This window comes from Dryobates pubescens, chromosome Z (genome assembly GCF_014839835.1).
Source record: "Dryobates pubescens isolate bDryPub1 chromosome Z, bDryPub1.pri, whole genome shotgun sequence".
Taxonomy (NCBI): Eukaryota; Metazoa; Chordata; class Aves; order Piciformes; family Picidae; genus Dryobates; species Dryobates pubescens.
This window is the reverse complement of record NC_071657.1, coordinates 47,799,649-47,823,871: the sequence shown is the minus strand read 5'-3', so window position 1 is coordinate 47,823,871 and position 24,223 is coordinate 47,799,649. Positions and strand designations below refer to the sequence as shown.

At 39.0% G+C, this 24,223-nt stretch overlaps 1 protein-coding gene across 1 annotated transcript in view; it reads right to left on the bottom strand.

Annotated features, from left to right (window-relative positions):
- BNC2 (basonuclin 2) overlaps positions 1-24,223 on the bottom strand; it is a 357,505-nt gene that overhangs the window by 93,543 nt on the left and 239,739 nt on the right. The window contains exon 5 of the mRNA XM_054178353.1: positions 11,743-11,978. Within this exon, the coding sequence (XP_054034328.1) occupies positions 11,743-11,978 (236 nt within the window). The remainder of the gene's footprint in view (positions 1-11,742; positions 11,979-24,223) is intronic.

Below are 24,223 nucleotides of genomic sequence, written 5' to 3'. Positions count from 1 at the left end.
CTCAGCTGACCAGACTAACACACACACTCACTGAGACCCCGATTCAGAAAAACATACAAATATATACTTAACATTAAACATGTGAGTAGAACCCTGTTGAAGTCAAGGGAATTAACTGTTTAAAGTTGAGTAGGGGCTTATGCATCTCACTGAAACAGTCACAGTCACTGTCACTGGAGGTGTTTAACAGGAGGCTGGATGAGGCATTTGGTGCCATGGTTTAGTTGATTAGATGGTGTTGGATGATAGGTTGGACTTGATGATATCAAAGGTCTTTTCCAACCTGGTTAATTCTATTCTATTCTAAAACTAAATTTGGCTCTCTATGGTTTTATGTCTCTAATATCCAATAATCTAAGAACTCTTTTGGTATGCATTTTTATAACCTTTTACCTCTGTCCCTCTAGTCTAGTTTCATTAGCGCCTCAAATGTGACTGTTACTCTTCCTCCAGTGTAGGAAATACCAGTGTCTCTCTCCACTACACAGACCCACAAACACAAAGCATATAGACTTAGTATATTTGCAGCTTCTTATCTCTTGAAGTAATCTGAAAATAGTTTTGAATCTCTAGATTAAAAAAAACCATGGACTTTGTACAGTGCAGTAGCTGCTGAAATTTCAGTACAACTACCTTGTATGTACAGAGACTGACCACTGCTGAGGTGAAAGTGAGTACCTTAGAGAGGGACTTAGAATATTACAATATAAAACAGACTGTGCCTTACAGATATACATCTAACACCTGATGTAACTAGTACTGGAAATTCATACTATGTTACAGAAGGTATCATTCAGGCATGTATATGCTTGTTTGTGTATGTGTGTATATATATATACATACACACTTTTCTTTTTTTTCCAAATTTTCTGTTTGCAGCATTTCTGAAGCACCTCAAACTCACTTGGTATTTAAATTCTCACAAATGCTTGAAAGCCCATAAAACTTTCTATTGCACTGACATTTTTAACGTTCTCCAAATAAATCTTAACATTGATATTACAAACCATTCCATTCTAACACAACATATTTTCATTGATCCTGTGGGTTATGACACACCAAAAGAATTACCAAAAAAAAAAAAAAAAAAAAAAAAAAGCTTATTTTGTATTCTCTCTAGGAAAACTGAAAAGCTCAGACTACTTAGGTCACAAAGTTTCCATGCCTAAAAAACCCTTGTTTCATTGATGCAATGAGACAGAAAACTCTTCATACCAGACTCCAAGAAAATATACAAGTAGGAATTATGAGAAAATTATGAGAAATTTATCTTTCAAGATGTGTCTTAAGCTTATTATGTAAAAATCAACTTGCCAGCCATATGTGGCTATGGACAGACAGGCTACTCAAGCCACAGCCTCCAAATAAAGTCTGGAAGTGACCAAGTCAGAAGTGGTATTCAGATTTTAAGTGGCTGTTGTTGCCAGCTCTTCTGGTCAAGTGCACCAGAATACCTTCTTGCATTCTCGGGTTATCTCCAGCCTCACAAGAAACACAACTGTGCAAGCACTCTGTTACAGACATTATTAATTCTTCATCATCTTTCTCCCAAAGCCTTCAACTGTGGCAGAAAATGGATGTTGTGGATCTTATATCCGTGACATCACAACTCCTTGAGCCTACAAAGAGGAGTAAAGAACTCTCATGTCATAGTAATGATACACACAAACCCCAGAATGCTGATATATAGAGAGTCAACAGACTTAAAAATCTACCTGTTCTACAAGTGGCTTCCTTTTCTTCAGGACAGCTGTCAGTCAGTGACAGGTTTCCACACCCTTTCCAGTAGAAGAAATTTAAGACTTAAGACTTAAGGAGCAGTTCTGGCAAGTTTCATCATGAAAAATCCAGCAAGAATGGATATAAACAGGCATAATTTCCCATACTATAAAAGGTAAATACAAAACAAGTGAAACAATTCTTCCTCTTCTATTTGCTAAAAAGATTATTTAAAAAAAGAATACTGAAACTACTGTTCCAGTGGTGGTGATGTTTCAGAATTTGTCTGAAGAACAATCATAATTACACGTTCTGTTTCATTACAGGATCTCAAAGCACTTCATAAACATTAATTAACAACATCCAAGTATTAATTGGGATGATTAGAACATTTTGTAAAAGCCATGGGGAAGGAAAGACATCAAGCTGAAGCACAAAGGACTCGTGCAGCAAGTTAATGTATTAGAGCCAGTAGAATAATATATGTTTCCTGGTTACAAGTATTCAAAATTCTAGGACATGGTGCAAAATGACAACCAAATCATAGAAGATATTTCTGCATAGAAAAGTGTATTTCTTAATTAAAATATAAGATTCACCTTTATTAGATTAAAAATGCACCTTAAGGAGTAGAAGGGAATTGTCTGTCTACACTCAATACTGTGTGCTTACTGCCTAGAAGGCAACGGTAAGTGTTAATGACATTTACCCCTCCTAATAAGAGTCACTCACACTTCACTGTTATTCCTTGTTATTGCTCAGGACAGGCACTAGCACCTCATTGAAAGATCAGTGCTGAAAGGGAGAAAAAAGTTGCCTTGAGATCCCTTGGACTTCAAGAAAAGCAGTAAATCAACTGATGCTGGACAGATGACAAGTTTGATTCCCTGTGGCCCTTCCTGATTCCTAAGTGTCTGTGAGCCTAAATTTCATAAGTGCCTGAAGCCAGTGCAGAAACACAGACAATCAAAATCACCCCTAAACTCAGCACAAGAGGTGTCTAACCTGAGAAAAGTCTAAAATCCATTAAAATGTCATGGTCTGGATTTCGAGTTAATCTCCAATGATATGTAGCTGAATGGTTAATATCACAACCTTATCACCTTCAGAACCATGATCTGAATTTAGCCTGAGGTTCTCTGTGAAGAGATAAAAGCATATACAATATAATATATATAAAAATATATTATGAAATGTGTATTAAATATAGTAATAAAAATCAAAACTATTAAAATTCTAATATCTGAGCTGCATTTATTGAGAAGAATTGTTTTAATTCCTTTGCTTCCTTGCACAACTTGCTCCCCCTCATAAGCACTCGCATACTTCTCTGATCAATAGCTTTATGCCCTTTTGTTTTCTTTACTTTACAGTAGGTCACTGCATTTGTTACATGAAAATTGAGACAGACAGTAACCTCAAGATCCTGTCCTCAACTTGGTGTTCATATTTCTTATGAACATAGTGTAGAATATGTTCTGGTAGAGGCTTCAACACAGCACTGTGAAGAAAAGTGATTTTCCAGCTAGAAGAAAAGCCCTTTTCTACTTTCCCCTATACACAGAAATTTGACCTCAAAAACAGAGACCTATGTCACAGTCATACAGACTCTCAATCTTTTAGAAATACAAATAAATGTATAGATCATTTATGTATGTGCATATATACACACACATATATACATATTTCACAGAAAAACTTGTGTGATCATAAATGGTTAACAAAAATTCAAATAGATGCTGAAGCAAGAAAGCTGGAAATAGTTTCCTCCTTGGCTTACCTGCCAAGACCCAAGTTCAAGGCTCTGTTTCTCCTACAAGGCTTGATGGCATCACTCACACCTAAATCAGCCTAGGGAGTGAACTATTCCTCCCACCTCCTTCATCCTTCACTCTGATTTAGGTGTTTGTGATTTCGTCAACTATCACATGAGAAACACAGGACCATGAACTCAAGACTTGGCAGGTGAAAGGATTTTTAAAAGCAAGCACACATGGTCCCAGCATATGCCTGACAGACCTTCAGTAACAGCCATTTCCATGCTCTGCAGCCCTGTAGCTGTTCCCAGCTCTGTTAAACTGCATCAGTGGGTGGGATCATAGAATTATAGAATCATAGATCATGGCTTCTTACCCCTAGTACTGTAAACAGTGCACATTCTAGGTAAGACAAACACAGCCACACAAAAGTCTCCATCTCTCTCTCCTTTTTTTTTTTTTTTAATTTTATTTTCTTTTGGTCTTCTACAGAGAAAAATATTTGTCATTTAAAATGCTATCTTTGTATTTCTGAGCCATGTGAAACACTATGGTTATAAAGGCTGACTGCTTGATAGTAGTCATTAAGAACTAGTATCAAGTATACTGCTGTTGATTAGCAGGGATTATACAACCTTCTGCTTCATTACCCTTGCAAAATGCAAGACACAAAGCAGCAATAGCACAGCTCTCCAGCTGCACATATTCTGAAAATCCAAATGATCTCTGCATCTTACTGAGACATCTGTTGTCATGTAACTTTTCAGAAGTGCCATCAAACTCTTCGGACTTAATTTTTATTCTTTCCTGGTTCAAGTGTTAATAGTTGTGATAGAGTCATGTAGCACTAATGTGATTGGTCATGTTAGTATTAGAGGTACAGCATCAAAAATAAAAGCAGAGAGATGCTAGGCAAGTTAGCGCAGATACAGCGAAAACCTGAAAGCACTTCACATTGTAGAACAAATGACAATGCTTTGCTTAAACGCACAACAGTTCCCTCTGGCTCAGCAGTTGTGCTCTGTTTCCTATCTCTCTCTTCAGTTCTTAGAGGTTTAGCTTAGTGTTTTTTACTCTCTATTTAAAGTAGACACAGGATAGGCACTCCTAGCTTAGCAAAGCTAGGTTTAATATTAAAGAGCAAGGAATGTATCAGAGAATGTTTGTTCTACAGAGGTGAAAGGGAATCATGCTAAACTGACTCTTGTAGGAGAAAAGAAACTCTTCCAGATGATAACAGCTGCAGACATTAGCATGCAGTGATACTGTGGGAGGAATGGACAACTCAGGGGATGGACACATCACCTAACAGATCTTTTTAATCTCTGTGCTAAAGAAGTAAATTCAGAGAAGGAGAGGCAGTGAGACTGAGTTGAGGATGAAGAATGAAAGATAAGCAAGAAAAAGGGAGGGGGGAATGGGTGGCAATGACAAGAGAGTAAGTAATTTGGAGTTGAAAGAGAGGGAGGAGGGGACAAGCACAGAGAACAAGAAGGCAGCATGGCACATACTGGAAAAGTAGAAGTCTGGATAAACGTTACCCAGCTCGGTCACTCTGATAGGCACTTTTGAAAAATAATGTTGTAACAAAAGAACAAGTGTAAGAATTAACAAAAATTACATGGGAGAAAAGAAAAATACAAGATATAAGTGTATCTAACAGAGCTGAGAAAAGTAAATAAAGAAGTAAAAGGATAAATCTCTCTTCATTATCAAGTAATTAAATGTGGGTGGCAGGTATTATGGGAAACACAAGCTTGCAGATGAAAGACTGGTTGTATTTTGGCTTTGTTGCAGTCATTACCAGATAAACTTTATCTCCATCAGTTTTACTATGCATAGAAAGGGCAGAACACTCATAGAAGACAGAAAGACTAAGAGACTGCTTCTTAAAACACATGGAAATCCTCCAGTGGTCACAGCTAAACACATGCAAAGTATTAGTTAAGAGACTGACAAACAGACCAATGAATGAGGAGCAGTATCAATTGAATAAATACACAATCTCTACATTAAAAAAGCCAGACTTTTTTCATTAATGGTGCATAAGTATCACCAAACATTTACTAGGCTGCACAGCTAAACTTTTCTTCCCATTCATATCATAATTTGATTGCCTATTTCACTTAATTTTATTGATCAAAAATAATGTAGCACACCTCTTTGAAGTGTTTCTGTTATGAAAGAAAAACAAACAAACAAAACCAAAACAAACAAGACAAAATTAACAAAAAAACCCAACCCAAAACAAAACAAAACAAAAACCCAGAAAACAAACAAAACCAAACACACCAGCCAACGATTATATCAAGTGATGGCACATGGGAAAAAAAATCCATAACAGAATCTTCACATGCCTTGTGATTGGAGATAGCAGGCTTCATTGAACTAGAAGTATGGTATCATCACTACAATGACCTGACATTGTCTACCTTTTGATCTCTTCAGAAATCCTGTTAGTTTTGTTTTCTTTCTAATGGTCCTTATGTTTAAGCAATGGAGGTTGTTTGACAAGCTGTTTAATTAAACAGTTCTTGCACTTGAGCTTGATAGCGGAAGTTCAAACATGTTAAAAGGAGTCAAATGAGTACAGATGAGAAACTTAAGACTAAATTCTCTGAAAGTGGTCAGATAGCAACACAACTCATGCTTTTTTGAAATGCTCCATACAAAAGCCAGTGGTGGGCAATGTTTAATTTTAAGAACAGTAAAGTGATTTTCACCTGTTTTTAATACTTAACTGCTTAGAGAGGACAAGGTATTAAGGGACTACTCAAAAAAAAAATAAATTAAGAGTATTATTGTTAAAGATGCTCACCTTCCTTTCTTTGATCTCTCCCAAAATCTCATAACCTAATTTGCACATAAGGATGATATGCATGAAAAATCTAGTTGCAGTAATCTAGGACAGCAAATGAAAACAACCTATTCCACCAAGAGCAGCTATGTTTTTTTTAAAAATGAGAAATTCTCAGTCAAATATATCAAATATATACATAAAGCTATTTTTCTTTTAAAATCTCCAAAGTGAATTATTTAATCTGCACTATTTACTTCACAATTTGAATGAGATTTTTTTTAGTTCATGGATCTTTTTAGTCAATTAATCTTTTAAAAAAATTTCTTTATTTCCCCATGCTAATGTGTGCCTTTGGAGAATTTATCCTTAGTTGACTACAGACACTGAAACAGTTATTCTTGCTCAATAGTTATTTTAGCCCTACAGAACCAACACAACAATTAGAGAATAAACCACAGTCAATCCTGGTCATCATCTGAAGAGTTAAATAAATTCAAAAAGTAGGGATTGTGCCTATGATTTGTGGGCAAAGAAACATGTATGTCCAAGTAGGCAGAGGATGTGATTAATTTCAGAGTTTATTTCTTGCTTTTAAAAGTAGCAATCTTGTTAGTGAAACCATGGAGGCAGGGTAAGCATCATATTCCATTTCCAGTCTTCCCAAAGCATATATATCCAATAATTTTGAATGTCATTACTTTTCTGCACTGACATTACCATGGAAAAGACATTCATTTAGGATTAGTGAATCCTCACCCCTGAGCTTTTGTGAGTCACCTCTTGGGCCAATAAAGTACCCATACATTTCCAACTTTTAGTTTTGACTTGTTTGTTGTTAGTTTGGGGTTTTTTTTGGTTGGTTGATTGGGCTTTTTTTGTTTGTGGAGGGGTTTTGTTGTTGTTGTCTTGGTGTTTTGTTGTTGATGCAATTTTTGGTTTCTTTTTTTTTTTTTTTTCTCACATCTGTGTGTTGCAGCAGACAGTCTAGTAGCTAAGCTGTTGCTCCTGAAGTACTCACTGCAAACTACTTCTTTTTCAAGGGGATAATGGCAAGAATGGGAACCCTTTAGCTGATTTTGCCAATGCTTTGTTTTGTGCCTCTGCTTCCCTCTTTGTACTGTAAAGATAGTATTTATTATCCTCTTTTACACTAAGGCAATACAGCTACTTGGTCCCAAACCACTGCTGAGCTGCTATGCAAGAAACTGAATCATTATTTTTCAAAGACTCCTACTATGGCCTCTAAGTTGGTGGTCACATGTCCTCTTGTTAGTTGAGTAAAGGCTGAATGCCCCAGCTGTTCACTGCTAGTGAACATTGCTATCTTCTTTCTCCTCAGGATGATCAGAGCTAAGTTTCCAATGTTTAGCAGTAGGACTTTTCTAAGCTGGCCTGTTGAGAGAGATCCTGGCTAGTCAACAATTACTCTGGCTCAACAGTTGCAGTAGCAAATGAGTGGGGCAAAGTACTCTTCAGGAGTGAAACAGAGAATAGCTGGCAAAGTTAACTCTTCACTCAGCTCAGCTGGAATCTAATCAGGGCTGGAGGCTTTACTTCACCCAAGTCCCGCCACCGATCACATCTCTGAGTAATAGGTCTAGAATCTGACTCAAAAAGCTACTGTTTTTGACAGAATAATTTCTCATCACATAAAGAATTTGTTGCGTTGGCTGTTTGCAAAGAGAAAACTTACAGGCTCACTAGCAGTTCTACATTAAATACAGTAACTTAATTCCTTGAGATAGCTACCAGATAAACAAGCCTCGAAACTGAAGTGCTCTGGATGCTCATGAAGCGCAGTACAGAAATATTCCCTGTACAGTAAGGTTTCTTTGAGGATCATTTCGAAAGATGAGAGAGCAACACTTCATCTAAAAAATTCTCCCGTGAGCAATCTGATGAGACCGTTAACCAAATATCACTCAATGACGTTTCAGAGATGCATATCTATTCACCAGAAACTAGGTTTATTGCACAGAGGCCAAAGAAACATTGCCAGATCTTAATGCCTTTGAGCCATTACTGGCAATGTTGTGGCTGTGCCCTGATGTGAAAGGCGGTATATCACATTACCTCTGCTGGCTTCAGAATTCCTTTGATTCCTGTGCTCCATTAATGCAGCCACTGAATGAAGCAACAAATACTGCATTTTTCTCTGCCCACTGCATTTTAATTTGCTATTTCGAAACATTATTAGTCAAAATGAGGGTATTACAAATAGTGCCACCCACTTTGCAGCATAACTAGTGAGAGGCACTGGTTTCTTCTTTCTCAAGTGGAGTAAACAGTGAAGTTTTCCTCAAAAGTTACTGAGAAAAGGTATTTTCTTTTTCATGGGAACAAGAGATTCTTTATGGATCTTGAACAGAAAAGACGGTATCTGGCAATACCAGTGCATACATCTAACCTAAGATTTGGTGGGGCTTTTTCCCCTGCAAAAATGCTCCATTTAGGGAAAATGTTAAAATATTTTAACACTTTCATCATGATTCAGGGAAAATTCAGTACATATTGATGTCTCAGACCTTTCCAAGGCATGAAACACCAGTCTTTCACCAGCTGTACAAACCTTTTGCACTGTGGTCAATTGGTTTGTGAACACTGGAACTAGGATTAAGTATTCTGGAACTTGTCACAAGTATTGCCTTTCCCTATTCTCTTATTTCTCTTACTCTTGCAGAACAGACTTAGGTTGCAGAGTCTATGTGTTCCAAATAAGCTGTCTCCCTCCCCCCCTGCCCTTCATCAAACAGTCATATCCATCGTACCACCAAGTTACAAGTTCTAAATGCTATTTTTATTAGGCAAACAAGACAGTTTACTGATTAACACATTACAGCTACAGCATTACGGCACATTTAAACCTTTCCAAGAGACAAACATGCATGTATTTGATGTACACTGAGTGTATATGTAAAAATACTAGCATTGACCAGATTTGCTTATAATTTAGAAGGGTTTGCACAGACAAGTTAAAAAGAAATCTATTTCCACATTGAGAGGCAGATATTCCTGAATTTGCTGTCTACCAAAAAATTTTTAAAAAAATAAAATAAAAAAATCCCATAGCTCTACATATTCTGTTCAAAGGAGTTGTTACCCACTTTTCCTGTTTTATCCAATAGTTTCAACAGTGTTACTTTAAAAAAAATACTTTCAAATTATCCCTAGTTTGATTATTTTTCCTAAGATTTCTCTTAACATATATTTCATTAAGCAGTTTTCCCTAATGCTATATGCTGAGATTCCTAGCTTCAGTGGAGATAAAATACATTTCTCACCCAGAGAGGCTGTCGAGCTATTCAAAAGCTGTCTGAACATGGCCCTGGGCAAGCAGCTCTAGGCGGCCATGCTTGAGTAGGTGGTTGCACAAGATGACCTCCATTCCAACTTTGACCAGCCTCCGCTTCTTTGAAGTTAGAGAGCTAAACTAAGAGAAAGTCTTGACTATACCTATCATAGGTCTTCATTCACCCACTAACACAATCCCCAGCTCAGTGCTGACCAAGCTGATGCTTGAATGTGTGGGAAGACTGCAGCTGCTCTTAACTCTCACTGATAATTGTTCTCCTTTAATGCTGTTGTTGAATCTAGTGATGGTAAAAATCATGCCTTGAGGGGTACAATGTAACTGAGTTTTGGCCAGGTAAACTGAACTCTGACCTAACATTGTGCCACAGGCCTTTACAACACTCAGATACATAGGTCAAAACCTCACTCTGTCTAAACTTCTATGTAATTATATATTATAATAAATTATTCCATATATTAAGATAATTTCAGCAGATAATTTAAAGAAGATCAACATAGGACTGATTCTATAACCTTTAAGGAAAGAAAACTACTAATTTCAGTCAGTGTCCTTGTCTAAAAGGGACACTGAATTAAATTTTACACTCATAATGTATTATGAGTTGCTATTAATCACATTTAGTAAACTGTAAATTTACAATGTTATATCATAGAAAAGATCATAGAAAAGACTTAAATCCTTCTTCAGCCTTCTTGATTAGCAGCATTCATAATCCAGGAATCTAAAATATGATGTGATATGCACATAATGCAATATATCTCTATGTATATCTATTATATATGTTTCTAAATTATATACTGTATCTAATATCTACATATACATATTCATACATGTGTCTTATAAACATCTATAGGAGTCTACTATATAAGTATGATGTATATATGCTTACATGTAAGTTTTGTATTGACAATTAAAAAAAAATGGATTCTTCTGTATTTGAGCATCTGTAACATTTAGCTTTTTTAAAATAGATGCCTAAGGAAATACTAGAACAAGTAAAGAGCTCCATTCTGTATATATCCTGGTAAGAATAACAGGATTTAAAAGTGATAGCTTTCTTTTTTTGGTCTTATTCTAGAACTGTTCTAAAATTCAGAACACTTTTCTGTGAAAATACCTGTACAGAGCATTTAAGAAAATATTAAAGAATACAGAATATGAAGGGAAGGTTAAATTACTTCCTCCACCTGGAGGACAGAAAATTGAAGAGGAATTAAAAAATAGAGACAGAATTCCTCAGAGCAAGGATAAAGATTCACATTATTTTCTGTATAGCGCTATCACTGACTAGGAAAATAAAGAAATAAACCATAAACTAGAATTCTTCAGACATGACCACTTCAATAAGTTGTTAACTTCCAGATGATGCACAGCTCCCACAATATTAGTAGTAAGAGAACACAGAAGCAGGTAGTATTAGATCCTCACTCAGAAATAGTCTTAGAAAATATAATAATGCACTTTGGAACCCAACAGATTATTAAATTCTTCAGACAAACAATCATATGTATTTACGACCACACTTAAAAAGCAAGCCTTTCCATTTTGTTGTTTCTTATTTTCTGCTTTGTTTGCTTATTTTATCTTAAACTATCTGCATGTTACTATTTAAAGCTACCTTTTTAAAATGGCCTTATAAACAAGATTTTCCTGTTCGTACATTACACTGTAAGGATACTTCCCAACAAAACCATGGTCACAATCCTATCATGCCTACCACCATCATTTAATCTACCCCTTATGAGATATGTTGTTAAAGGAGGAAAGAAATAAAGCAGGACTGCCTGACTTGGATCTCAGTTTCTTAAGTCAAACAGTAGCCCTTGAAAACTTGCCAGTTGCCTTTGATGACCAAATCAATCTTGCAGCTAGCTAACCTCAGTATTTGCAGTATTTAAGGTATTTCCTACAATAAGAGTAAGCAAGTACATATAAACACTATGGTAGGAAGGAATTTGCATTTTTTTGAACTGAGGAAATATTGATTATTTTTTTTTATTTTTCCAACACCATCATTACTCTTCAACATGCCACACTAAATTTACTTCATATCCTTCTACCCATTTGGTGCATAATCACTATGTCTGCATGAAAAATAAAAAGTGAAAAATCAGTTAACTGAATTTGGAAACATGCTCCGATTTATTTCCTACCTGAAGGATGTAGCCTCGAACATAGTCTCGAAGTGTCCAGCCTAAACCATGTAGAATATGCAACACCTCCTCTTGCTTCAGTACACTGAAGAGTCGATCAAGCAGTATCTTCAGTCTCACAGGCACAGCCTGAGTACCGTAAAGCATCAGGCTGCTGATGTCAAACACAACATTGGACTGCACAATCTCCACTTGGGTTGGGTGGTAGAGGTGCTGAGTACTAAGCTTGTCCAAGGCTGAAAGAAAAGAGAGTAAATATAAGAGAAGAGCTAAAGGAAATAACACCAAAGAATTATCTTTACACATCAATTTGGAAAATGTACTCACTTTTCAGAGAAATACCATCTGAAAAATCCACACAAACAGAGAGTGGTTTGGGCTGGAAGGGACCTATAAAAGTCATCTAGTTCAAACCCCTGCAATGAGAAGGGGCATCTTCAACTAGATCAGGTTACCCAGAACCCCATCCAAACAGACTCTGAAAGTTTCCAGGGAACGGGCTTCTATGACCTTTCTGAGTAACCAGTTCCAGTGTCTCAACTACTCTCCTAGTAAAAAAATTTCTTCCTTATATCCATTCTAAACCTATCCTCTTTAGTTCAAAAACGTTGCCCCTTTTCCTATCACAAAAGACTCTTCTAAGGAGATTGTGCCCACCTTTATTGCAGGTTCCCTTGAAGGACTGAAAGGCCAAAATAAGGTCTTCCTGGAACCTTCTCTTCTCCAGGCTGAATAACCTCAACTCTCTCAGCCCTTCTTCATAGGAGAGGTGTTCCAGCTCCTTGATAGTCTCTGAAGCCTTGCTCTTGACCTGTTCAAGCAGGTCCATGTCCTTCCTTCAGAAGGGTGGAGTCTTATAAGTCTTATAAGGACCAGCTGAAGGAACTGGAATTATTAAGACTGGAGAAGAGGATGATGAGTGGAGACATTGCTCTTTACAGCTACCTGAAAGGAGATTGTAGTAAGGTGGGTGTTGGTCTCTTCTCCCAATTAACTAGCAATAGGATGAAAGGAAATGGGCTTAAGTTGTGCCAAGGAAAGTTTAGACTGGATATCAGGAAAAATTTCTTTACAGAAAGAGTGGTCAAGCATTGGAACAGGCTGCCTAGGGAAGTGGTAGAGTCAGCATCCCTGGAGGTGTGTATACATGGCACTTTGGGAAATAGTTTAGTGAGAATGGTGGTGCTAGCTTGATAGTTGGACTTGATGATCTTAGAATTCTTTTCCAGTCTTAATAATTTTATGATTCTATGTCACTGATGAAGGTATTAAAGAGTACTGGTCCCATTATCTTCACAGGTGTAATGGAAAACAGGCCTAGTTTCCAAAGGTCACAATTAACTTTAATTTCTACAGCAGAGGGGTGCTCAGCTACGTGTCAGAGACTACAATACACATGAGTTCAAAAGAAATTACAGAAAAGTTATGATTAACTGATAATTAAAGCTGAAGCTATGCAGAACTGATTGGAACTACTAAAAGTTTGAGGCTTACCCTCTAGATCAAAATAGGGAAAACAGATATGCCTAAACCCCCAGCCTTTTAAATGTGGTAAAACCTAGTCTCCTGATTTACTATAAGTTCTATCATGAATTCCCTGTTATGTGATCTGGTTAGTTTGTTTCATCCTTCTGTGTGATTTTCATGTTATTCACTGCTACCTGAATAATGGAGAGATGAGGGGAGGTCTGCAGGATGAAAGTAACTCTTATCCCCTTGCAGCTAAGTGTGATGAATTGCGTATGATGTCACGCACTTCACGTTCCAGATTTAAATTTAATTTTCATTCCATTTCATAGCCTATGTTGCAGTACCTAAGCTTCCCACTGCTTTCTTTAAACAAAATTTTCTGTGCTTTTAAAATAATTTTACAGGGACTTCCTCTCCTGTACTTTGGTCTCTTCTTGCTTTACAGTCACTGGAGAGTTCATGTACTCTTGATAAATTGCTTTCTTACATACAGAGCGCAAAGACCCTTATCATTTACTCACTGGCTTCATTCAACACATTTACTCCAAGGAATATTTCATCAAAGAGTTCTGGTTTCCTTGTACTTCATTTCTCACAGCTGATTTGTCTGATCTTTCCTATTCTAGTAGTTAAGTCAACTTTGAATCAATAGTTTTAAATACTAATTTAGCATTCAAAAAAGATAAAGAATTGGCGCACCTAGGGACTACAGTCCTATGACTCTCCACAGGACATTTATACTGCAGAATGTGAAGGGTGGGATTTTTCTTCCCAAAGCTCCTCTTCCCAAATACTTCAGCCATGTAGACTTCGTGATATGGGACTGAAATGTTTAAAAGGTCTAATGAATGGGATTTTATTGAAGCTTAAACAAATCAAATACTTTCCTACCTTTTTTTTAAGCTCCTTTTACATTTATAAACATAACAGGTGTGTCATCAAAGTACTCAGCTAGAAGAGCACATAGAATTTATTTTGTTATTGTGTAGGCTCTGCTGTATGTGATGATAGGTCTATATGTGTACCTGGGGGGACAAAGCAGCCATTTCAAGGAGTGAAAATAAGTCTTCCATTATTATTATTATCATTATTATTGTTGTTGTTGTTGTTGTTGTATTGCTATCACTCACAATTAGAATCATGTAATTAGTATTAGTATTCACAGATACTACAGTGTTCTACCTTACTAATTAATTAGATCTGGATCATCCTGAGCTTTCTTCATTCACTCTCACAGAGTAAGAATAGGGTACAAAAAGCTTAACTGGCTTCTCCAATTTTATACAAACTTAGACCAGGGTAAAGACCTAAATGAATATCTTCTGAGTATTCAATAGTTTGTAACCACTGCATCGTACTGTATTTCTGTAGACTGTATTTCTGTAGACTGTTTGATACTGTCCCTCACAGCAAACTCCTGGCCAAGCTGTCAGCCCATGGCTTGGATGGGAGCACACTGTGTTGGGTTAGGAACTGGCTGGAGGGCCAAGCCCAGAGAGTGGTGGTGAATGGTGCCACATCCAGCTGGCAGCCAGTCACTAGTGGTGTGCCCCAAGGATCAGTGCTGGGCCCCATGCTCTTTAACATCTTTATTGATGATCTGGATGAGGGCATTGAGTCCATCATCAGTAAATTTGCTGATGACACCAAGCTGGGGGCAGGAGTTGATCTGCTGGAGGGTAGAAGAGCTCTGCAGAGGGATCTTGACAGGCTGGACAGATGGGCAGAATCCAACGGCATGAGATTTAACACATCCAAGTGCCGGGTTCTGCACATTGGCTACAACAACCCCATGCAGTGCTACAGGCTGGGGCCAGAGTGGCTGGAGGCCAGCCAGGCAGAGAGGGACCTGGGGGTGCTGGTCGATGGTAGGCTGAGCGTGAGCCTGTAGTGTGCCCAGGTGGCCAGGAGGGCCAATGGCATCCTGGCCTGCATCAGGAACAGTATGGCCAGCAGGAGCAGGGAGGTCATTCTGCCCCTGTACACTGCACTGGTTAGGCCACACCTTTAGTACCATGTCCAGTTCTGGGCCCCTCACTTTAGGAGGAGGTTGACTTGCTGGAGCATGTCCAGAGAAGGGCAACAATGTTGGTGAACGGTTTGGAACACAAGTCCTATGAGGAGAGACTGAGGGAGCTGGGGTTGCTTAGCCTGGAGAAGAGGAGACTCAGGGGTGACCTTATTGCTCTCAACAAATACCTTAAGGGAGGTTGTAGACAGGCAGAGGTTGGTCTCTTCTCCCAAGCAACCAGCACCAGAACAAGAGGACACAGTCTCGAGTTGTGCCAGGGGAGGTTTAGGCTGGAGGTTAGGAGGAAGTTCTACACAGAGAGAGTGATTGGCCATTGGAATGGGCTGCCCAAGGAGGTGGTGGAGTCACCATTACTGGAGGTGTTCAGGAGGAGACTTGATAGGGTGCTTGGTTACATGGTTTAGTTGATTAGGTGGTATTGGATGATAGTTTGGATGTGATGATCTTGAAGGTCTCTTCCAACCTGGTCTATTCTATTCTATTCTAAATATATCTGAGTATTTGGTTTTGTTTATCTTAACAATAGATCCTATGCCTAAAGTGACAAAAAGCAAGTTCTTCCAGCTAAGGACTTGGCTTTCTGAATATTTTAAGGCCACAATTCTACTCTGTCCAAAGTCAGAATGACTGTAAAATGTCTTTATCTAGAGACTAGAGGGTGGGTTATGAAACTAACTGTTAGAATGGGACTACAAAACTCTATGAACATTTATAGACTTCATGTAATGTGACCACTCTGAAGATACTGGAGACACTGCGATGGAACTGAAGTTTGAAAAAATTATTAAAAAAAAAAAAAAAAGCCCTTTTAAGTCACTAAGCACACTCCTTGATCACTGGACAGAATTTTAAACAAGATACGCTGTACTATTCTATTTATCTGCAACATTAGTTTTCTAGTAATATTACCTATAGACGCCTACTTCTCAGAACAAGGACACAAATAAGTGTTAGTCCAGTGTTGGATTAACCTTCCAAGTGACTGTGAAATTATCTCCATTTTTAACTACTGAAATTATTCCACACATTATGTAATAAACAGTTACTCTTTTCCTTTTGAAGTACAAGATAGGATATGTGCTAAAATGTGTAATTTATAACACAAGTATCTTGTTTTTCATGGGTGTGCAAGAACATTTGCAAATTAAAGACAGAAGTCATGCTATAGACAGAAAAAAAAAAAGAGAGAGAGGAAAAAAAAAAAAAAAAAAAGGAAAAAGCCATAGAGAAGCAGAATGAAATACATTTGGACCCATAGGAGAAATACTAGTATGGTAAGCATGTGAAATTTTCCCAGACTATTGAAACCCCTTGCACTTGGCTGAGAAATTAAAGGTTTTGCTATAATTTGTAATTAAAAAAAACAGTATATCCTGTTTCTATAAAAGTGATTGCCAAGGAAATAATTGACAGTGTATGATTTCACAAGTGCTTAGGAGATTTCAAGATGAAACATGCCATATAAAAGAATGAGTTTTATCATACCTGAAAAGTGACATAAACAGATGTGTCCTTATTAAGAAGGTATCAGAGACTGAACATCATAAACCACACATTAAAAGTCCCATCCTGGTGCCGCAAGAGGTATTACTCATACTTCTTAAGACCTTCAGTGGGCTCAAAATTTCACCCAGTAAAGTCTTGACATGTTGGTGATGGCTGCAACCTGCACAATCTTTTCCAAAAGCATGGCTATGATGGGTTAAACTAGGTGTTTAAACTAAGTAGTCCACATTTTAAGAGTCCCTTTGATTCTTAGTGCTGCCCCAATAGTCTGCTATTCTTAAACTCAGTGAGAGTGGAAAACTGTTGGCTTACAGAGGAAGAAGAGATCAAATGAATCTTAAAATCACATACTTGCGAAGTAATCAAATTTTTTGTAAAATAGCCTAGAAAGACGTTTATCTTTTACTTCAACAACATCCTTCTGAGTAGTATTTCCATGGTAAATTCTAAATTTTGAAGCACTGGTTATAGAAATTTTAACTATTAAAAAAAGGATGATAAAGAAGACATTACAGAAGGTTACCTTCAACACCTTAAAATTACTAGTTGTATAATTAGGGTAGGAACTAGGAATGCTTTGGTAATTTTTTTCTTGCTAAATTCTGAATTATCAATCCAGCAGCCTAATAATTTAGATGATTTAGAATATTTCAGTTGGTGAAGACCTACAACGATATCTAGTCCAACTGCCTGATCATTTTAGGGCTGACCAGCAGGTAAAGTACATTACTAAGGGCATTGCCCAAATGCCTCATAAACACTGACAGACTTGGGGCATCAACCACCTCTCTGGGATGCCTACTGCACTGTCTGTCAACCCTCTCAGTAAATAAATGTTTCCTAATGTGAAACTTGAACATCACCTTGTTGGCTTATCCACTCTTTATTTTCTTGAATAGCAAGGCGAATTGCCCAAATTTTACAGACTCTGCTCAGTATAATCTGATTTGTAAAAAGAACTTTGACAATCTTAACATCACAGCCTTTGATATTCTTATTATGCAAAATTCCAGCAAAAACACCCAAATAAAACAAAATTCTGAACAAATTCTTCTGTTCTGTTTGTGGTTTTGTTTGCTTTTGTGTTTTGTGTTCTGGGTTTTTTAGTGTACTAAAATAGGGAGGGGAATCTTCACCATTTATATTTTACTGGAGTTTTGGGACCCTGTGCAATTCAAATGAAATTAAGTACAAAGGACATACTAAAATAAGACTCAACTACTTGTTCAGTTTATCAAAAGACAGAAGACAAAGAGAAAATACTTCATTTCATCTATACTGTGACCAGTTCACAGGCTCATCTTTTCTTCCCGGCATACAGTGGCGAGGTCAACCAAACTAAAAGCCATGCTTCTGAGTCAGTTCCATTTTTGTTAAGCAATAGAAACACAAGTATGCAGTCATGAATTTTGTACTTTAGAGGTCTTAGTGTTGTTGGGTGTTTTTTTTAATAGCTACAATAAAAATATGACACTTTGTCTTTACTGAATGTAAAATAATTTTAAATATTCCAGTTTTAATGCAAGTGGAGTTGCAAATACACTCACTTATAACTGATTTCCTGACCCTGTATAAATACTTAGGTATCCTAGAGAGGGATGAAAAGGTCTAGTGAAAATTTCTCTCAGTTGATTTGCCTGGCTGTGTATCTCAGAACACATAGAGAACAGTCAGTAGGTTGTGATATACAGGTTGTTACACATCTTATTCCATTCCAGTTTTAAATTGGAGCTTTGCAATAGTTCAAAACTAGATTTTTCTTGCATGCTCTCTAGCCAGGTTTCTATCTTACAAAGAGGGATATGGTTGGACTACATATACATATGCTCATTATAATATAAAATTTTATAAACACCATTAGCTTTCCAGATTACTAGATTTGTTCAAGAGTCAACAAGAAAATAAAAAAGATGCTTTATGTATCATAGTATCATAGTATCTGTCAGGGTTGGAAGGGACCACAAGGATCATCTAGTTCCAACCCCCCTGCCATGGGCAGGGACACCTCACACTAAATCAGGCTGGCCACAGCCTCATCCAGCCTGGTCTTAAACACCTCCAGGGATGGGGCCTCAACCCCTTCCCTGGACAACCCATTCCAGGGCTTCACCACTCTCACGGTGAAAAACTTCCTCCTCACATCCAGCCTGAATCTCCCCACCTCCAGCTTCATTCCATTCCCCCTAGTCCTATCACTACCTGGCATCCTGAGAAGTCCCTCCCCAGCCTTCTTGTAGGACCCTTCAGATACTGGAAAGCCACAATTATGTCACCTCAGAGCCTTCTCTTCTCCAGACTCAACAGCCCCAACTCCTTCAGTCTGTCCTCACAGGAGAGGTGCTCCAGCCCTCTGATCATTCTCGTGGCCCTTCTCTGGACACGTTCCAGCACGTCCAGGGGCTCCAGAACTGGAGGCAGGTGGGGTCTCACCAGAGCTGAGTAGAGAGGGAGAATCACCTCCCTTGACCTGCTGGCCACAATTCTCCTGATGCAGCCCAGGATGTGATTGGCCTTCTGGGCTGCAAGTGCACATTGAGAGCTCATGTTGAGCTTCTCGTCCACCAACACCACCCAAGTGTCTCTCCTCAGGGCTGCTTTCCAGCCAATCACTGCCCAGCCTGTATTTGTGCCTGGGATTGCCTTGACCCAGATGCAGGACCCTGCACTTGGTCTTGTTGAACCTCATGAGGTTGGCTTGTGCCCACCTCTCCAGCCTGTCAAGGCCCCTCTGAATGGCATTCCTTCCCTCCAGCGTGTCTGCTGCACCACTCAGCTTGGTGTCATCAGCAAACTTGCTGAGGGTGCACTCAATGCCACTGTCCATGTCACCCACAAAGATGTTGAGCAAGACTGGTCCCAGGACTGATCCCTGTGTCTGTGTCCAGACAATAATAGACCTTTCCAGCCTTTTTCTCTTTTTCTTTTTTTTTTTTTTTTTTAATCTAAATAACTGAGCCACTCTTTGCAGCAAGAGAAACTTAAATTGGCAGACAGATTATACAATACCAACATAAAAAGATTTCGTAATAGGTTTGCAACAACAGCATGTCAAATATGGTAAAACAGACATGAGATTATTAATGGCACTGTACTTTGCTGTTGATTTTAGTGGACCACGTGAACAGCTTCCCATGGAGATTCCCGGCTTTATTCCATGGAGAAAGATCTTGGAATGCTAGTGGACAGCAAGTTCTCCATAGGACAGAAATGTGCGCTTGTGGACAAGAGGCTCAGTGGTATCCTGAGGTGCCTCAAGAAAATTGTGCCCAGCAGGTCTAGGGAGGTTCTTCTCCCCATCTGCTCCACCCTGGTGAGACTACACCTGGAATAGTATGTCTAGCTGTGGGCTCCCCAATTCAAGAGAGACAGGGATCTGTGGGAGAGAGACCAATGGAGAGTCACAAGGACAATTTGAGGACTTGAGCATCTCCCCTATATAGAGAGACTGAGAGCCCTGGGGCTGTTTAGTCTGGGGAAGAGGAGGCTGAAAGGGGACCTGATCAATGTGTATAAATATCTGAGGGGTAGGTGTCAAGTGGAGGGTACCAAGCTCTTTTTGATGGTGCACAGTAATAAGACAAGGAACAATAGATACAAACTTGAACACAGAAAGATTCACCTCAACGTGAGGAGAAATGTTTTTACAATGAGGGTGATGGAGCACTGGAACAGGCTGTCCAGAGAGGTTGTGAAGTCTCCTTCTCTGGAGACTTACAAAACCCACCTGGGTGCATTCCTGTGCAGACCACCCTGGGTGATCCTGCTTTGGCAGGGTTGTTTGACTTCCAACCTCAAACATTCTGTGATTCTGTAATTTTCAGAGTTCACAACTTTCCTCTTTTCCGTCAGCCACAGAAAAAGGAGTAAAAGACCATTTCAGAAACAGCAGGTAGCTTATGAATGACTGAAATGCTGGAGAGACAGACAAACTATTGCAGTGGTCTAAGCCAGCCTCTGTCATCTCAGCTAATCATATTTCAGGATGCAGTTTTAATATCACCTGCAACATACCGTAATGTGGTGCATTTTGTATGTAGTGCATTGTGGAAAAAAATTATTCCTCAAAAACAAGCATGGTTAGAAAGTGACTATGGACAAGAAAACTTGCTGGTGTCCACTGAATGGTTCAAATATTTTCATGGGGGAGGAAACTATCCTGTTCAACCCTGGCACAAGCAGAGAGAGCATGGGACATTAACATTTATAGAGGTGTGTGAACATTCTGAATCAATCTGGGTACAAATTCCATCTACAGAAGGGCAGTGTTCAGTGATGTCCATTTTAATTATGTCTTCATACCTTCCACAGTTTAATTCAGATAGAAGAGAAATCTTCACTAAGATTTTAAAAGGTAATGGAAAAAAACCCAGATTTCCCTCTGCCTTTTACTGTATTAAAAAACTTGTAATAGAAACCATTTGCCAAATGCATTTAGTCTGACAGAGGGACACATACGTGATCTTCTAATTTACAGCTTGCATGTATAGATGTCCACACTTAGTAAAAGGATTTTTAATAGCATTTTAAAATTAAATGTGTGTTGATAATAGGTGTTTCAAACCCAAACACAGCAACTAAACTGATAAATGTCTTCATGCCTCACCATGCCTTGTGCTCTAACAACATTTTTATAACAGATCAAAAAAATACCTCAGCACTTCATTTGCATGTACACAAAATATGTTATTAAAAAAGTCTGGATGAAATATTTCATTATTTTTTCTGTCTATGATCTGATTCCAAGTTGAAACATTTAGATTACTACTTGGTTTATGTAGCCAAAAGCAGAACCACAGTTTGTTCTTAGACATTGCTTGCTGTCTGCAAATTTTTTTTATTCCTTTGCAAAACTTTGAACCCCATCCAGCTTTGACACACTGCCTCTTCAGTTAATAACTATCAAGTTTCCCCCTGTCTCCTGTCTACTTTTCTTTCAGGCAATTGCGCACTCAGCACCCCAAGATAATAACACACATCTATAAGATAAAAGCAATGGCATTAATGTAATTGTCTGCCTTTCTCTCTTTAGCTTAATCTTTTTTTTTCCCCTTCAGTTTTGACTGCCTCTGTGACACCTGTTTTTGTCTCCTCTGATCCTACGACAGGTTTTCCGCTGACAAGGTTTTTGCCTCACAGAGATTCTGCCAGACAAGACCATAATAAAATATGAACAACTGCTTGTCAGAGTTTCTGCCAATGCTCACATGGAACAGGGAAAATTTAAAAAAAAAAAAAAAAATATTTTTTTTAAAGGGGCCCTGTGCTGGTTGCTTTAGGCCTGTCAGGAAAACAGCCTCCCTAGCCAATTCCTGCAAGCCAAACAGGTGTTTTCTTTTATGTTTTCTTTCTATATAAGAAACTTTTTCTTCAATAGTGGAAAACATGATTACAGAGGTAAAAAACAACATCACAGCAAAAATAACAAAAAACCAGAACAACCCACACACAAAACAAAACAAAACCCCAAAACATAAACAAAAACCCACAAAAAACCACTTTCACCTAAAAATGGTTAGACCTAACTCTGTGTACTGGTGCTTCATGAGCATGTTTTTAATTTACAACTGTCCTCTCAAACAAATGAATAAATGTTAGGCTTTTTTTCCCTCCTCCATCTTGACAGCTAATGTGTTCAAAGGAACAATATGTAAAGGACCCTCATTCCCAGTTCTCAATAAAACATCTGTGTCACTAGACTCTTCTTGCATGGGCATACTGCATGAATGAAGAAACCTGACTATGGGGACTGTGACAGCAAAGATGAGACAGAGCCTATTCTCTTCTGTAAGCTCCGAATCTTGCACTCCTCTCCATCCGTGTCTGTATTTGTGCCTGTTGAAGGAAGACTTCATTATTGATGACTGTTCTGATGGAGAAGCACACACAGATTAATCATGTGAGCATCTCAACACAGAGTTAAAAGAATGGAATGGAATGGAATGGAATGGAATGGAATGGAATGGAATGGAATGGAATGGAATGGAATGGAATAGACCACATTGGAAAAGACCTTCGAGATTATCAAGTCCAAACTATTACCCAACACCATCTAATCAACTAAACCATGGCACTAAGTGCCTCACCCAGTCTCTTCTTAAACACACTGGAGGTGTTCAGGAGGAGACTTCATAGGGTGCTTGGTTGCATGGTTTAGTTGATTAGGTAGTATTGGATGGTAGGTTGGACACGATGATCTTGAAGGTCTCTTCCAACCTGGTCTATTCTATTCTATTCTATTCTATTCTATTCTATTCTACTCTACTCTACTCTACTCTACTCTATTCTATTTTATTCTACCTCCAGTGATGCTGACTCCACCACCTCCCTGGGCAGCCCATTCCAATGGCCAATCACTATTTCTATGAAGAATTTCTTCCTAACATGCAGCCTAAACCTCCCCTGGCACAGCTTCAGACTGTGTCCTCTTGTTCTGCTGCTGGTTGCCTGGGAGAAGAGACCAACCACCATCCAGCTACAACCTCCCTTCAGGTAGTTGTAGACAGCAATAAAGTCTTCACTGAGCTTACTCTTCTCCAGGCTAAGCAACCCCAGCTTCCTCTGCCTCTCCTCGTAAGGCTTGTGCTACAAACCTCTCACCATATTTGTTGTCCTTCTCTGGACACGTTCCAGCAAGCCAACATCTTTCCTAAACTGTGGGGCCCAGAACTGGACACAGGACTCCAGCTGTGGCCTAACCATTGCTAAGTATAGGGGCAGAATGACTTTCCTGCTACTGCTGGCCACACTGTTCCTGATACAGGCCAGGAAGCCATTTGCCTTCTTGGCCACCTAGGCACACTGCTGGCTCATGTTCAGCCTACTATCAACCAGTACTCCCAGATCCTTTTCTGCCTGGCCACTCTCCAGCCACTCTGACCCCAGCCTGTAGCGCTGCATGGGGTTGTTGTGGCCAGTGTGCAGAACCCAGCACTTAGATGTGTTAAATCTCATGCCCTTGGACTCTGCCCATCTGACCAGCCTGTCAAGGTTCCTCTGCAGAGCTCTCCTGCCTTCTAACAGATCAATACCTGCCCCCAGCTTGATGTCATCTGCAAATCTACTGAGGATTTACTCAATATCTTCATCCATATCATCAATAAAGATATTAAACAGGATGGGGCCCAGCTCTGATCCCTGGGCACACCACTAGTGACTGGCCGCCAGCTGGATGTGGCACCATTCACCACCACTCTCTGGGCTCGGCCCTCCAGCCAGTTCCTAACCCAGCACAGAGTGTTGCGGTCCAAGCCATGGGCTGACAGCTTGTCCAGTACTTTGCTGAGGGCAACAGTGTCAAAGGCCTTGCTGAAGTCCAGGTAGACTACATGCACAGGCCTCCCCACATCCACCTGGCAGGTCACCTGATCCTAGAAGGAGATCAGGTTGGTCAGGCAGGACCTGCCCTTCCTAAATCCATGCTGGCTGGGCCTGATCCCTTGGCCATCCTGTAAGTGCTGTGTGATTGTACTCAAG